Source organism: Triticum aestivum, chromosome 7A (genome assembly GCF_018294505.1).
Source record: "Triticum aestivum cultivar Chinese Spring chromosome 7A, IWGSC CS RefSeq v2.1, whole genome shotgun sequence".
Taxonomy (NCBI): domain Eukaryota; kingdom Viridiplantae; phylum Streptophyta; class Magnoliopsida; order Poales; family Poaceae; genus Triticum; species Triticum aestivum.
This window is the reverse complement of record NC_057812.1, coordinates 213,995,041-214,010,370: the sequence shown is the minus strand read 5'-3', so window position 1 is coordinate 214,010,370 and position 15,330 is coordinate 213,995,041. Positions and strand designations below refer to the sequence as shown.

Sequence of the window (15,330 nt, the reverse complement as noted above, 5' to 3'; positions counted from 1 at the left end):
GTACAAGAAGTAGCCAAGGACCGAATGTTTTGAGATAACCAAGGCCTTGATTGAATGCAAGATGACAGAAGGTTCCTTAATGAGTGAGCATATAGTAAAACTAGCTGGCTATGTTGATAGAATTCCTGCTCTGGAATTTGGAATTCCTCCGACACTCAGTACAAATATTGTGCTTTATTCACTCCCCCCCATCTTATGATAGTTTTATCGTGAATTACACCATGAATGGGATGGAGAAAAGTGCAAATGAGTTGTTTTCTATGCTCAAGACTACGAAAGCTGGAATGTAGAAGAACAAACAAGTGTTGATGGTTAATAAGACCGCCAGTTTCAACAAGAAGGGCAAGTCCAAGAAGAAGTCTGCTGGCGCCGTACGGCCGTGTCTTTGAAGAGGAACAAGGGCAGAGCCACTAAGAAGACTGAATGTTTCTACTTCAAGTAGAAAGGACACTAGAAGCGCAACTACAAGAAATACTTGGCGGATAAAAAGAAGAATGGTTCTTCCGGTAAAGGTATAAAAGTTATACAGAGTTAATATTATTTTACTTGTTAAAATTTTGTGAGTCGTGGGTATTTTGATATAGGATCGGTTGCTCACTTTCTTTGCAATACGATACAGGAGCTGCGGAAGGCTCGCAAGTAGATAAGGAATGATGGCATGATGCAAGTTGTGAATAGTGATGGGATTGCTGCTCAAGACCGTCGAAGTCACGTCTTTAGTTTATCTACAAGATTTATCTTAGAACTGAATAATTGTTATTTCATTCCGAAGTTGTCTAAGAACATTATCTCTAGATTAAGTTTAAGCGACGGTTATTCTTATAAGTTTGAAAACAATAGTTGTCTGAATTATTATAAGAATATGTTTGGATTTACCTCTATTGTTGGTGGTTTATTCACCATGAATATAATTTAATATTAATGCTAAATGTCTTGAGAAGGCTGGTAACACCACTTAAATGTGGCACTACTGCCTTGGTCATATCGTAAAAACTTCATAAAGATGGAGGACTGAAGTCTTTTGAATCAATTGAGAAAATACACTTTCTCGAGAAGGAGTTTCTCGCTAAAAAAAGTAAGTGGGAGGATAGTATAGCTTGACAATATTACTAAATCTCTGGCAAAAGTGAGCAAGACTAACGAACCATAAGTTGTTCCGGAAGTTGTCCGCACAACTGAATCATAAGTTACTACACTAGTTGTAGAAACTCCAGTTAAGCATGTAACTGAACCATGTAGGTCGGGAAGAGTTATTGAACCTCCTGAATGGTTTTAGAATGAAATATTCATCTTAGAGGGAGATGAACTTGCCCACTACAGAGAAGTGATGGTGGCGCCCAGCTCAAAAGAATGGCTTAAGGCCGTGCAATCCGAAATGGAGTCCATGTACAAGAATCAAGTTTGGAACTTGGTTGATCCTCCAAATGGTGTGGAACCCATACAATGTCAATGGATCTTCAAGAAAAACATATGTGAATGGTATTTCTACTATCTATTAAACAAGGCCAATTGTGAAAGGGTTTTCACAGGTTGAGGGAATCAATTATGACAAAACTTTCTCAGTAGTAGCAATGCTAAAGTCTGTGCGGATTGATGACCCACAAGTTGTAGGATTAAAAGTATGTCTAGAGGGGGGTGATTAGACTGCTTGACCAAATAAAACTTATCCTTTTCCAAATTTTAGTTGTAGGGAAGTTTTAGCAATTTTACCAAGTCAAGTACACCCTACAGATGCAATTCTAAGAGTTGAGCAGCGGAAAGTAAAGACTTTGCATGTGCATGTAAAGAAGGGATCGGAGAAATCAAACGCAATGAAGACACGATGATTTTTTGTGTGGTACCGATAGGTGGTGCTATCATACGTCCATGTTGATGGAGACTTAAACCCACAGAGGGTAACGGTTGCATGAGTCCAAGGAGGGATCCACCCACGAGGGGTCCACGAGGAAGCAACCTTATCTATTCCATCATGGTTTACGTCCACAAAGGACTAACCTCACTTGGGTAGATCTTCACGAAGTAGGCGATATCCTTGCCCTTACAAACTCCTTGGTTCAACTCCACAATCTCTTGGAGGCTCCCAAGTGACACCTAACCAATCTAGGAGAGACCACTCTCCAAAAGGTAATAGATGGTGTTGTTGATGATGAACTCTTTACTCTTGTGCTTCAAATGATAGTCTCCCAGACACTCAATCACTCTCTCACATATTTGGCTTTGGTAGGAGAGGGTATTGAATGGAAAGCAACTTGGAGAAGGCTGGAGATCAAGGTTAAAATGGTACGATTAGAATATCTTGATCTCAACACATGAGTAGGTGGTTCTCTCTCAGAAAATGAGTAAGTGAAGTAGTGGTTCGTTCTGGTGGCTCTCTTAGAGAGTAAGTGGGGGTGGAGGGGTATATATAGGCTTCACCCAAAAGTCCAACCATTACAAGTTTTTGACCCAAGTCAGTGACACCGAACCAAAATCTGGATGAGACCGACCAGTGTAAAAGATTCGAACGTTGGAAGTCTCGGTGAGATCAAACAAAACATCTCGATGCGACCGAAGTACAATGGTTAGGGCAAGACCTCATTTCGGCAGTTCTGATCATTTCATCTCGGTAATTCCAATATGAAGCAACTTCACAACAGAAACATGGTCATGCCATCTCGGTGGAACCGAAATGCTAAGGGTCTGGCTTAGGCAGTGTATGTGATCAACTCGGTGAGTCAAGGGATAAAGAATTTGGGTGGGACCGAGATGATACTGTAGGGTTTTGGACAGATGTGATGTGGAGAAGTGCTTGAGGATTTTGGAGCAATATCACTAAGCACTTGAGAAATTGAGTCATGATCAAAACCTCATCCCCTTTTAATAGTATTGGTTTTCCTATGGACTCAATGTGATCTTGGATCACATAACCAAAAATGTAGAGTCTTAAAGCTTTGCCAATTCTTGTCCTTAGCATTTTGAGGGGTCCACAATCACTAGCCGTTGCTATGCCAATCATTGATCTTCTCTGAAATATATTATCAATGAGCATTAGATCAATGACTTATATGTTGTTATTAATTACCAAAAACCACCCGGGGATTAGTTGCACTTACAATCTCCCCCTTTTTGGTAATTGATGACAACATATAGAACAAAGCTTCGACAATTGATATAACTAATGAAATACATTGTCACTTTGAGAAGTATGTGATAAGCAAGAGCTCCCCCTAAATTTGTGCATTATTAAAAATTTGTGTTTGAATGCAAATGCACAGCCGATTAGGATCATGGGTCATTCTTCCATGTCACATACATCTTGGTGGAGCACTTAAAATTATATGATTGCAATGTAATAAGCAATAATTACCAAACAAAAAAGTGAATGATCATACAAAGAGCATAGGAATAGATATTTAAGCATGCATAGCATCAAACACTACTACAGGATGTTGCTAACATGACACTACAATCAGAGACCCTTCGACAAAACTGTGTGTGATGCATTAATCGCAAACGGTGATGTAATAATACCGTCAAAAATGATATGAAATGTTTGTGATGGCGGGGACACAAAAAATGATTCAGATTATAGTTGCGTGTGCGATGTGTGGCATACAGTTCACTCGAATGAACTATTTGTGATGAGCATAACAACAGAAATGATCAACCAGATAAAGGTGTGTGCGATATATATACGGCATACAGTTCACCCAGATGAATTGTTTGTGATTAGGTAACACAACAGAAATGGTTGGGCAGATCAAGGTGTGTGTGATAGACAGCATACAGTTCACTCGGATGAACTGTTTGCGATGAGCCAAGACAACATAAATGGTTCAACTTAACAAGATGTGTGTGATACGCGGCAAACAAGCAATCTTAATGTACACACCTTTTACCAAAAAATCACTAAGCATCAATTAACAACAAGAATTGATCTTAGCAACAAATCTGACATAACAGTTCATAGATTCAAAGCTAGGGTTGGAGATGAATGATGACGAAGATGGTGTTGATGATGATTCTTGCGATGAACGGAGTGTTGGTGATGTTGGCGGCTTTGAATTCTCCCGCACGAAGGGGGAGAATCCCGGAGAATTAGCCCTCCTAAACTAAAAAGCGCCCAACTATGTTTTCGCCTAGAAGATGGCACCGAAAAACTCCCATAAATTAGATATGGGAGTTTTAGGGTAAAATATGACTAGGGATGTCGGAGAGCATCGGGGGCATGCCCTATGGGCCTCAAGCTCCCCTATGTTGTGATGCAGAGCCTGGCCACATGGTGGGACCGCGCCCCTTAGCTGAGGTTTACCCCTAGCTCTCTTCCCGTGTGAAACTTCAACATTTTTTCTGAATTTTCTTGGGTCTGAAAATAATAATTTCTTCACTGGTCCTTGTTTTGGTGCTTTTTGGTAGTTTTAAAGCTATTTCCACTCCTATAGTACAATGTGCAAAAATAGAGGGAAAATGCATAAGAATAGTGTGATAACATGCAAAACAAGGATAATTATGTGCCATCTATACTAAAAAAATAGTGATGCAAAATGGATGTATCAGTCACCGACCAACATCAGCCCACCAACTCCTACACAACATGCCTCACATGATCAACAACCTCCCTGCTGTCGCTGGTGACGGAGCCTGGCTCGTCGTGAGAGGGATAATATGTGGTGGCGGCTAGGGCTTCAAACACCCTCCTCGACCCTCACTCATAAAACCTTTTATGGTATGAACAATACATAAATAGTGGTGGCGTGTGTCCGTTTGTCCAAAGCGATGGTGGCATCGACTGTGTTGTGAAAACGTTGGCGGCTACCAGCTCCTGCCCAAAGAACAGTGGTGATATGTGAGGTGAGGTTGGGTTTTAGATCCGATCCTCGACAGTTGTCATCCAAGCTATGTTGTGCTTTGTCACAGGCCGATAACGGATGGGGACGCTAGTGTGTCATGTCACCTACTCATGGATGGATAATAATTGTGGTTAAGAGACCTAGCACGGTTGCTGGTGCGGCTGTTGGCTACTTGTAGCAACCCTTACTCCCCCCCCCCACTTTAGGAGCTTGCAACATGCAGCAGGTTTTCCCTCAGTGAGAAACCAAGGTAACAATCTGCGGAGGTACCGGTATCCTGCAACAGTTGAATGCTCTGCAACATAAATAAAACTTTACTTGTGTCCTCAACGGTTCTAACAAGGGTGTCAGTCTTGCTAGTTGCACAAGGCAATTAAAAGATAATGCATGGTAAATACTTTTGGTATTTTTTGAAATTAAAAAAATAAAAATAAAGCAATGTGTAAAAGTTTTTGGAAGGTGATTATTATGCTAAAAACTGGATCGGGGTTCATAGGATCACCAAGAGTAACTCTCCAAAGCATAAAACTGTGGTAAGTAACATAATCATGTGAAAAAGTGCAAATGAAATATTTCATGCTCATGCCAAATCAATGAATGTGTAAGATCATATATAGACAATACGTCCAAATACTATTAAACTGAGACCCTCTCTGCGTCGAATAGCTAAATAGCCCGTCCATAGATAGAGACCACTCTGCACCATCTGGACATTAAGTGTAAAATCAGGCAATTGCATTTGGCAAGATGACATACTGTTATGTTTAGTAATCCTCTACTAAACCTTAGCCCTTAGTGGCAACAATTAAATACAAGCATTTCCAACTTTCTATTATTGTGGTAGATTGCTTGCAAGATTGAACACAACTACTGCACACATCTTCCACTATTGATTACCAATCTAAATTGGCTAAGACTAGACAAGCAACCGAAAAATGCATCTATTTATAAAACAAATGGCATACACAATCGGAACAAATAATGCGTCACATGATTAACATCATCGCTACAAATACATCAAATAAACCATAATCATGTAGGGCATCTCATCTCGCTGTTGTATTGAACATTTAAAAAAATCAAGGTGGAGAGATTATAACTTTGGCTACTGCCATGAACCCGCAGTTTACGGGGTGAACTACTCACAATTCATCCTGGAGCACGACGATCGAGTTTGGTGATGATGAAGATGACTCCCCCTTTGGCAGAGTTCCTGATTAGGGCTGAAAACGAAAACCAATCCGAAAACGCGATGTGGCGGCAGTGGAAAAATGTTTGATAATTGAAGCGAAGGTTTCGCCATCCATCGGGCACCGGAGGCCAACCAAGGGGTCCCACAAGTTGTAGGCGCCCTTGTAGGCGTCCACGGTCCTAGGGCGACTATAAAGGGCGCCTAGGTCCTGTGGGGCCACCTGGGGTGGGGCCAAGGCTCCATGGTATTCTGGTGTGCTGAAACTTCCCAAAACATTTTTTATTATTTTTCCTCAGACTTTTCCTGGGGCTTTTCCTAAAATTACGAAAACAAGAAGACACCGGATTAATATTTTAGTCTAATAAAATTTAATAAAAATCATGCCCAAAGTGTATGTGATTGTTAAAATATAGCATTAATCATACAAAAATTATCAATACGTTTGAGACGTATCAGCAGGAAGACGAGACATCACACATAGTCGTCTTGCCATAGCCACCTTTGTGTCTGTGGTAGATGAGCAATCAACGCATCGCCATCGAAGCTGACCACATGAGTAGAGGGAGATGGGTGTCAGCATAGAAACCCTTGTTGCTACTTCAGCTATTGATTCTTCAGATAAAAAACTTAATTTCATTATGTGTAGACAAAATCGAATGACATACTTCAACATGGCAATGGGTAACCGATACCCGCAAACCGACAGGTAAAAACCCCATTAAGGTAAGGATATGGGAATTAAAAATACCCATGGGTTTCTAAATAGGAAAAAATTATACCTAACGGGTAAGGTGGGTACGAGTATGGGAAGGCAATACCCATACCCGCGAACCTGCAAACCCGTATAATAAAACACCCTGTCAATTAGGTCCCATATATCATTGACATAGTATTATATGAAATCTACTCAAGTTGGTTTAGTGTCAAGTTGGAGAGGTTCAAGTGGCTACAATGACTATGTATCAAACTTATTTGTGTGTTGATCTACATTTGTGTTGAAGTTGAACTTATTTGTGTCTTGAACCAATTTGTGTGTCGAACCTAAGTGGCTGAAATGACTTATGTGTGTGTGCTGGAATTCTGAAATTTATGTTGAAATGCTGAATGAGATGTCTATGTGCTGAAATGCTGAAATAGATGTGCTGAAATGTTGTGTATATATGTTGAAATGTTGAAGTACATGTGTTGTGATATTGTATAAATGTGCTAAAATTTTGTATGAATGTGCTGAAATGTTGTCAATATGTGTCAAAATGCTGAAATATAAATGCTCAAATATAGACGACCAGCTGGGTATTTTTACCCACGGTTATTACCCATACCCGGCCGGGTACGGGTATGGGATCAGTTCGAAACCCGGGGTGCGGGTATGGGTATGGGTATGGGCGGAAAATTTTGAGAAGGGTGCGGATTTGGGCACGTAATACCCATACCCAAAACCTACGTGTGCCATGTTGAGACATACTTGGGTACATGAAAAAAAGCAATCGGTGAAGTTATTCCCTCCGTTCGGTGTTATAGGGCCGGTGAGGCACGAAGCAGCATCCCTTTTTATTATTGGACAATAAAAAAATCCCTATTTAAATGGACATAATTAACTGCACGGCCAATCAATTGCCTGACTAATTAATTATATTAATAGCTCGATTTAAATTGATTTCTACAAAATTTCCCAATTTAAATGGACCTAATTAACTACACATTTAATTAAATACCTAGTTAATTAGTTGCATTGATGGTTTTATTTTCAAATGGATTCGGCGCTAGGTTTTGAAATTCTTTTTATATTAATGACTACAGGGTTCAAGACGAACAACATACTACTCCTTTTTAATAGTAGAGTTATCCGCAGCACGCCAAATCTAATCCAGGAGATCTATGAGGGTCCAGGAGTTCCACCAGGCCAGTCGTTAGACCGCATCTCCACAACCCACATATCTCAATCCGTATCAGTTACAGTCCACAATGTAAATCATTATGCGGGCTTAGTATCTCGGGTTGCTCATGGAGTGAGTGTATGTGCATCCACTCCTTCGGTCTAAAAAAGTTTGTCCCAAACTTCCCTCAAATAAATGTATTTAGCACTAACTTTTTCGAACGGAGCGAGTGTGTGATTGTGAGCTGACTGTGTTGTGCTAAAAAAACGTGGAATGTGTCCTAACTGTGCCTAACTGACGGAATCCACACCTTCCCTCCCATAGGCGACGGGGGAGTATCGAAGCAAGCAAGCAACCAATGGATACCTTCCCACGCCCAAAGGACTGGTTCCACGATTCCACGAGTCCCTGTCCCGGCCGAACCGCCATCAAGGAAAAATAATGAAACACAGAACATGACAACCCAATAATCCCCTGCTGTCCACGACGGGATTAGGTGCCAAGTCCAAATTATTGTTCACAGCTTGCAGTTGCGGGGACGAGTCAAAGCAAGGAATCGGGGAGGAAGGAAGCCAGCCAGCCGCCTCCCCCGTGCCAAACGAACAAAACGAATTATACTACTACTCGTTCCAGGAAGAGTCCAATCATCGCCTACATGTTACCATCACCTCGGCCCGTATGCGCTACTGATCCAATAAGCTTTTTTAGAGGGGGAAAGAAAGTCGCAGTTCGGTGGCGGGGGTGGCGATCGGCCGGCCGATATATCCGGGGGCTGGCGTCGTGGGTTTTGTTTCTTCTCTTGCGCTGCCCGGGGAATCGGTCGTCGGTCGTGACCGTGTGTTGTTTTGGGCTGGGTGATCTTCCATGGCGTCCACGGCGTACGCGCGGGGTTCCAAGCCGCCGGCCGGCCCCGGCGAGCGGAGGCAGCCGCGGCTGGCCAAGGAGCTGAGCAGGATCGAGCCCAAGAAGCTCGGGATCGGGCTCGTCGCCGGCTGCTGCCTCGCCCTCCTCACCTACATCTCCTTCGCCCGCCTCTTCGCCATCTACTCGCCGGTCTTCGGTGAGCACCTCCCATCCAGTTCTTCGTCTTCACGCAGGAATCACTTCTTGGATGTTTGTTTGGTTTTGCAAGCTTGCTGATTGAGAAAAATTGTCGCTGCAGAGAGCACGTCCATGGTGATGAAGAACGCGCCGCCTGCGTCCACGGCGGTGCCCAGCACGGAGGAGGCCGTGCCGGTACAGAAGAAGATCGAAGTCGAGGGCGGTGAATATCTGGCTGGAGGCGGCACGGAGCCGAAAGAGCCCGGCTTTCCAGAAGAAACAAAGATCGAAGAAAAGGTGGAGACCCCAGCGGAGACAGAAAGCACCCAAAAAGAGGAGACCGCGGTAACCAAGCCAGGTGAGTTCTTTTCCATTTCTTTCTGTCTCTACCTCAATCCGGGATCTTAAAATGAAATGAAAAATACAGATCTTGCCTATAATAGATGATGATTTCCCAAAGAGCTTAGCCTTAATCCCCTCTTCCATGATGTACCACTAATTTAGTTCATTCCCAAATAGTACTACTTCGTACTTTAGTCTGAACTTAGCTTTAATCCCCTCTTCCATGCTATACTAATCTACTTCATTTACGAATACTACTTCCTATACCTAGTATGAACTTATGATCCGTATTTTGGTCAGATGGTGGCGATAAAACAGAAGAGGTCAAGGCCACGATGACCTGCGACGAGAACGCCGTGGACGAGGGCTTCCCCTACGCGCGCCCGTCCGTGTGTGAGCTCACCGGCGACGTCCGGGTCAGCCCCAAGGAGAAGACCATGTTCTTCGTCAACCCGTCGGGCGCCGGCCCGTTTGACGACAACGGGGAGAAGAAGATCCGGCCGTACGCCCGCAAGGACACCTTCCTGCTCCCGGGCGTCGTGGAGGTCACCATCAAGTCCGTCGCGTCGCCCGTGTCCGCGCCGGCGTGCTCCCGGCGCCACGACGTCCCCGCGGTCGTCTTCTCCACGGCCGGCTACACCGACAACTTCTTCCACGACAACACGGACGTCATGATCCCGCTCTTCCTCTCCACGTCGCACTTCGCCGGCGAGGTGCAGCTCCTCATCACCAACTACAAGCCGTGGTGGGTGGCCAAGTTCGCGCCGCTCCTCAAGAAGCTGTCCAACTACGAGGTGATCAACTTCGACAAGGAGGCGGACGTGCACTGCTTCCCCGGCGGGCAGCTCGGGCTGTACCGCGACCGCGACCTCATCATCGGCCCGCACCCGACCCGCAACCCGCGCAACCTCACCATGGTCGACTACAACCGGTTCCTCCGCCGCGCCTTCGGCCTGCCGCGGGACGCCCCCGCGGTGCTCGGCGACAAGACGGCCGTCAGGCCCAAGATGCTCATGATCGAGCGCAAGGGCACGCGCAAGCTGCTCAACCTGCGCGCCGTCCAGGCCCTCTGCGAGGAGCTGGGGTTCGAGGTCACCGTGGCCGAGGCCGGCGCCGACGTGCGCGCCTTCGCCGCGACGGTCAACGCCGCCGACGTGCTCCTGGCGGTGCACGGCGCCGGGCTGACCAACCAGATCTTCCTGCCGACCGGCGCCGTGCTGGTGCAGATCGTGCCGTGGGGCAAGATGGACTGGATGGCCACCAACTTCTACGGGCAGCCGGCGCGCGACATGCAGCTCCGCTACGTCGAGTACTACGTGTCCGAGGAGGAGACGACGCTCAAGGACAAGTACTCCCGCGACCACTACGTCTTCAAGAACCCCATGCAGATCCACGCGCAGGGGTGGCCGGCGCTCGCCGAGATCGTCATGAAGCAGGACGTCATGGTGAATGTCACCAGATTCAAGCCATTCCTCCTCAAGGCGCTTGACCAGCTGCAGGATTAATTAGAGCGTTTGTTTGGGTTGTTTCGTCTATGTGGCACCGTTTCCATAGGCTTCAGTGGAGTTGGGGTATAGCTGATGATGAGTTTCGTTTTGTAACTTCAACCAAAGTCAATTCATTTCATTTCTGTTGTATACTACACTTGAGTTACATTGCTGACCAGAGCACTCGAGATGTACTACCTGTACTCAACTGGGAACAGCATATAAGTTCATACTGATGAATTGATGAAACTGTCGCCTGTCGCTAGTCTCTGAATGCTAACTGTCCTGGCCATGTCATGCAGATCAAATTAAAGAGTGCAATGTTTCTTTGACAGTGAGCATGTTTTGTAAGTTGCTGACGAGTTTCATTTTGTAAGTTCAATCAAAGTTAATTGATTTCATTTCTGTTGTATACTACTACACCTGAGTTGCATTGCTGACCAGAGCACTCAAGATGCACCCGAGATATCGATTAAACTGTCGCTTGCTTCATCTGACTGAATGAGTAAAGTAATTTTCTTAGCCTTGTCATGCAGATCAAGGACTGCAATAGCTTTGCTGCCAGTGAGTTGTCCACTCACATGCTTTAGACCAAGCACGTTTTGCCACAATCTCGAGAGACGGCACACAGCCCAAGTACGATATTTCACCAACAAAAGCAACTGGATACCCGTCGGGTGAAAAAAACAGCTGGATATCGGACAGCAAGTTGTGCAACTGATGCATCAATCAACGGATGATTGCACACTGTTGATGCAGTGAGGAAATGGTGACACGCTGCCTAGAAGCATTATTGTTGCGCCCCGTGCAGATTCTCATCATGTCCCGTGCACGTCAAAAAAGAGAGTTGGCGCGGAGAGCATAATACTAGCACATATCAGACGATCATGTGGACTTTGGTATATGTCCTGGGCATCTCCAGTGATATATATTCCCTCCATATTAAATATACATGCCATTTTGCTTACTAGCATGGCTATCTAGATTTTTTATTGAACATTATTTATTTTTCTATATTATATATGAAACATAATTTTTTTATATTATAAATGTACTTTCCGGACAGATTACATTTGAAACAATATTTACAGTCAAAGTTCCAAAATTATATGTATATATATTTGCCGTATGGAGGGAGTAACTGAAATCTTCTCTACTTTACCAGCTAAATAAAAACAGCATAAACACTAGTAGAACTAAATGATAGCCCACATGTTTTTAAAGAAATATTTGGCAATATATTTCAGTGATTTTTGGAACATGAAAAGTTCAGAGTACCAATATGATAATGAAAACTGAAAATACATATGACTTATTGTGTTTCATTATTATATATAGTTGTAAAATATTTATTAAATATGAATAGCATAATACTCATGGATGTTTGCAAGTTGAGGTGGGCTTAGTCTGTATGGTTGTATGTTGAGGTATGCCCTTTTCCACATGTTGCATATTGAGATAAATAAATTAGTGAAACAGACTATTTAGATTCGGAAGATGATTGTCTTTTCTTTGCTTATGTTTTGTACGACTGCAGAATTTAGCTGCTTCTTTAATGGGAATCGACGTGGGCACCCATTGTAAAAAAAAGAGGCTGCAAACATAATCCTAAAATAATCATGAATTTCAGGATACCCACATTTTATAAATAAGAAAAAAAAGAGGTAACTGTATGTTTCAAAATTCAAGAAAAAACACGAAAAAGACAAGCACAAATATCTTGATTTGAAAGTTACCTATGTATATATTCGTGAAATAGTATGGCCATTTGGAACCTACATAAAAATGAGTACTCTTGCTTTCACCTATGTTACAAATGGGTTATATTATTTTCTGAAAATTCACATCTGAAAGTTTCTAACAAAAACCTATGTGCGTGATATTTTTAGAATTTTTCCAACCTTACAAATATGTCATTTTTTTAGCTGTACAAATATGTCGTGATGGAGTGGATTCTTGTATACCCCTTCCCAAAAAACACTCTAGTAGGCGCAACCACTAATCCATTGTAGTGCTCACAGGCGATTGATTGTGAGGAGCTTTGTCCAAAAAGACAGAGCTTCAAAACGTTCGAAGTTGCTCGAGTTTTCTGAGCTCTGGTTTGGTGTTTTTTATACCGAGCTTCTCCGATACTATTTCACCATGAAAACTTGCAAGCACCTAGAAAATTTGAGCATATTTTGTGTGATTTTTTACTTTATTTGAGAAGTTGTTAGCTATATTTTATTGAATTTACTACTCATGCACTGGAATAGATGCACGTTCGTGCAGAAACGCAGCCCTCAAATTAAAGACACCAAAATAAGTTATATCGACATTTAGTTGACACTTGCTCGTCCAGACAAGCCTCTATCTGACGTCATGTGTTTCTTCAGTTCAAAACATGGCAAAAGCTCTACCTCACAATCAATTATGGAAATGTTTGTGGTAGATTATTCAAATAGAATTGATTTCCAGTAAAGAAATGTGGTGGGGAGGAAGAAACCTGTAGACGGAGAAGTGACAAAAGAGACCTCCTATTTGGCGCCTTTAGTACCCCCAAAGGAAACTGGCGCTCAATGCGACATCTTGTCGGCCGGCCCACGAACATGAGCTGGTGGCTCATTCAGGTCTCCCCAGTCATGGGTTTGATCAGATTTTTTTTTGTTGCAGAAAACAGAGTACATAAAATTTTGAAAATATGGTAAGCATGGACTTGATTTTTTTAATGTGTACAAAAAAATGTTTCTGATATATATAAAAATACACAACTTGTATGAAAAGAATTAGATATCAAAACATGTATATGAAAAATTGTTAATCATCTATTTAAAAAATGTTATACACGTATAACAAAGTGTTCCTGCTTTATACAAAAAATGGTAAAAGATGTATGGATAAAAGTAGACATCAGACAATATGTTTTGAAAAAAAAATCACATATTAGAAAAAGTTAAATGCGTTTAAAACATATTTTATATTTATATAAAATGTACAATATGTCTGAAAAAGACGGTCATCAAAACATGTATTTCATAATTATAAAATCATCTATTCAAAATGTTGAAAGTTATTAAAAAATATCTATATAATTCTTTTACAATATGTATGAAAAAGATTGACATCAAAACATGTATTTGGAAAACATGTTAATCATGTATTTGAAAAATATTAAATGTGTATTACGAAAAAAATATGTATATAAAAAATATATAATGTGTATGACAAATATAGACATCAAAACATTTATTTTAAAAATATGTTAACAACGTATGATTTTTAAATGAGTATATAAAAATGTTCCAAATGTATAGAAAAAATGTACAAGTTGCATGGACAAAAGTAGACAGAAAAGAATATTGTTTGAAAAATGTTAATCATATATTGGGAAAGTGTTAAACTTGTATAAAATAATGTTTATTTGTCTATAAAAAATGTACAACGTGTATGAAAAAGATAGACATCGAAACATGTATTTAAAAAATATTAACCATACACCAGGAAAGTGTTAAACTTGTATAAAACAATGTTTATATGTCTATAAAAATGTACAATATGTATGAAAAATATAGACATCAAAACATGTATTTCAAAAATGTTAATCATCTACTGGAAAAATGTTCAACTTGTAAAGAAAATATACTTTATGTAAATATGTATTCAAAAAATGTTAATTATGCATTTGAAATTGTTGCATATGTTTCAAAAATGTACCTGATGTATACAAAATATATAGACTTGTGTTGAAAACCAGAAGAAAACTGAGAAACAATGAAAAAGAAAGTAAAAAGTAATAAAACCATTGAAAACAGAGAAAGAAACGAAAACCGAGGAAAAAAGTGCAACAAAGAAAATCCAAAAATCCGTTGAATTGTTTTTTTAAGGAAAGAACACCATGAAGAAATAAAGAAAATCAAAGAAAGAACAAAAGAAAAGAAACTAAGCGAAGCGAAGCAACCACGAGTGATTGCATGGAAATCCTCGAGGTGGATCTCTTTCTATTTTGCTATAAGCGAGATATAGTTGTCGCGACATCAAAATCAAAGAAACCCCAGTAAAAATGAAAATAAAGTGTAACAAAGAAAAACCAAAAAAATGTGATGAATAAACAAAAGAAAAGCAAGGAAAACTCATGAAGAAGTAAAGACAATCAAAGAAAGAATAAAAGAAAACAAAAAAACTGAAGCGAAGCAACCACAGGCGAATGAACAAATAAGCTGGTTCAATACTATAGCGCGCATGAAAATCCTTGAGACGGAGTTTATTCCATCTCGCTATAAGCGAGATATACACTGCATCACAAGAACCTAAGACTAAGAGCATTTACAGTCGGGTGCCTCAAACCTGTTTTATATGTTTGAACGGGCCGTTCGGTTACTGTCCGGTCGTAAAATTTTAATTCAGATGGGTGCCTCAAACAAGATTCAAACACTCGGGCTGACCGGCACCCCTCGTATCCAGCCTAAATATAAAGCGGATATGGGGTGCCCGTGCACGCCCACTACGTCGGACTCGGCCCACGCTGGCCCATCCGACCCCACATATATTCCTCCCATCCGCTCGCCGGATCAAACCCTAACCAC

General features: G+C 41.7%; 1 protein-coding gene across 1 annotated transcript; it reads left to right on the top strand.

Moving 5' to 3' along the window:
- The first annotated feature begins 8,476 nt into the window (after nt 1-8,476).
- Nucleotides 8,477-10,918, top strand: LOC123151562 (beta-1,2-xylosyltransferease XAX1). The gene is made up of 3 exons (XM_044571249.1): nt 8,477-8,958; nt 9,061-9,297; nt 9,582-10,918. Exons 1-3 carry the CDS (start codon nt 8,763-8,765, stop codon nt 10,784-10,786), a joined length of 1,638 nt encoding a protein of 545 aa, XP_044427184.1. The 5' UTR covers nt 8,477-8,762; the 3' UTR covers nt 10,787-10,918.
- Nucleotides 10,919-15,330: the final 4,412 nt, after the last annotated feature.

Excerpts from the sequence above, each read along its gene's own strand:
- LOC123151562 (XM_044571249.1), top strand. The coding sequence starts at position 8,763 with ATGGCGTCCACGGCGTACGCGCGGGGTTCCAAGCCGCCGGCCGGCCCC. Across the intron at positions 8,959-9,060 it reads CATCTACTCGCCGGTCTTCG|AGAGCACGTCCATGGTGATG; the intron begins GTGAGCACCTCC and ends TTGTCGCTGCAG. Across the intron at positions 9,298-9,581 it reads GACCGCGGTAACCAAGCCAG|ATGGTGGCGATAAAACAGAA; the intron begins GTGAGTTCTTTT and ends TATTTTGGTCAG.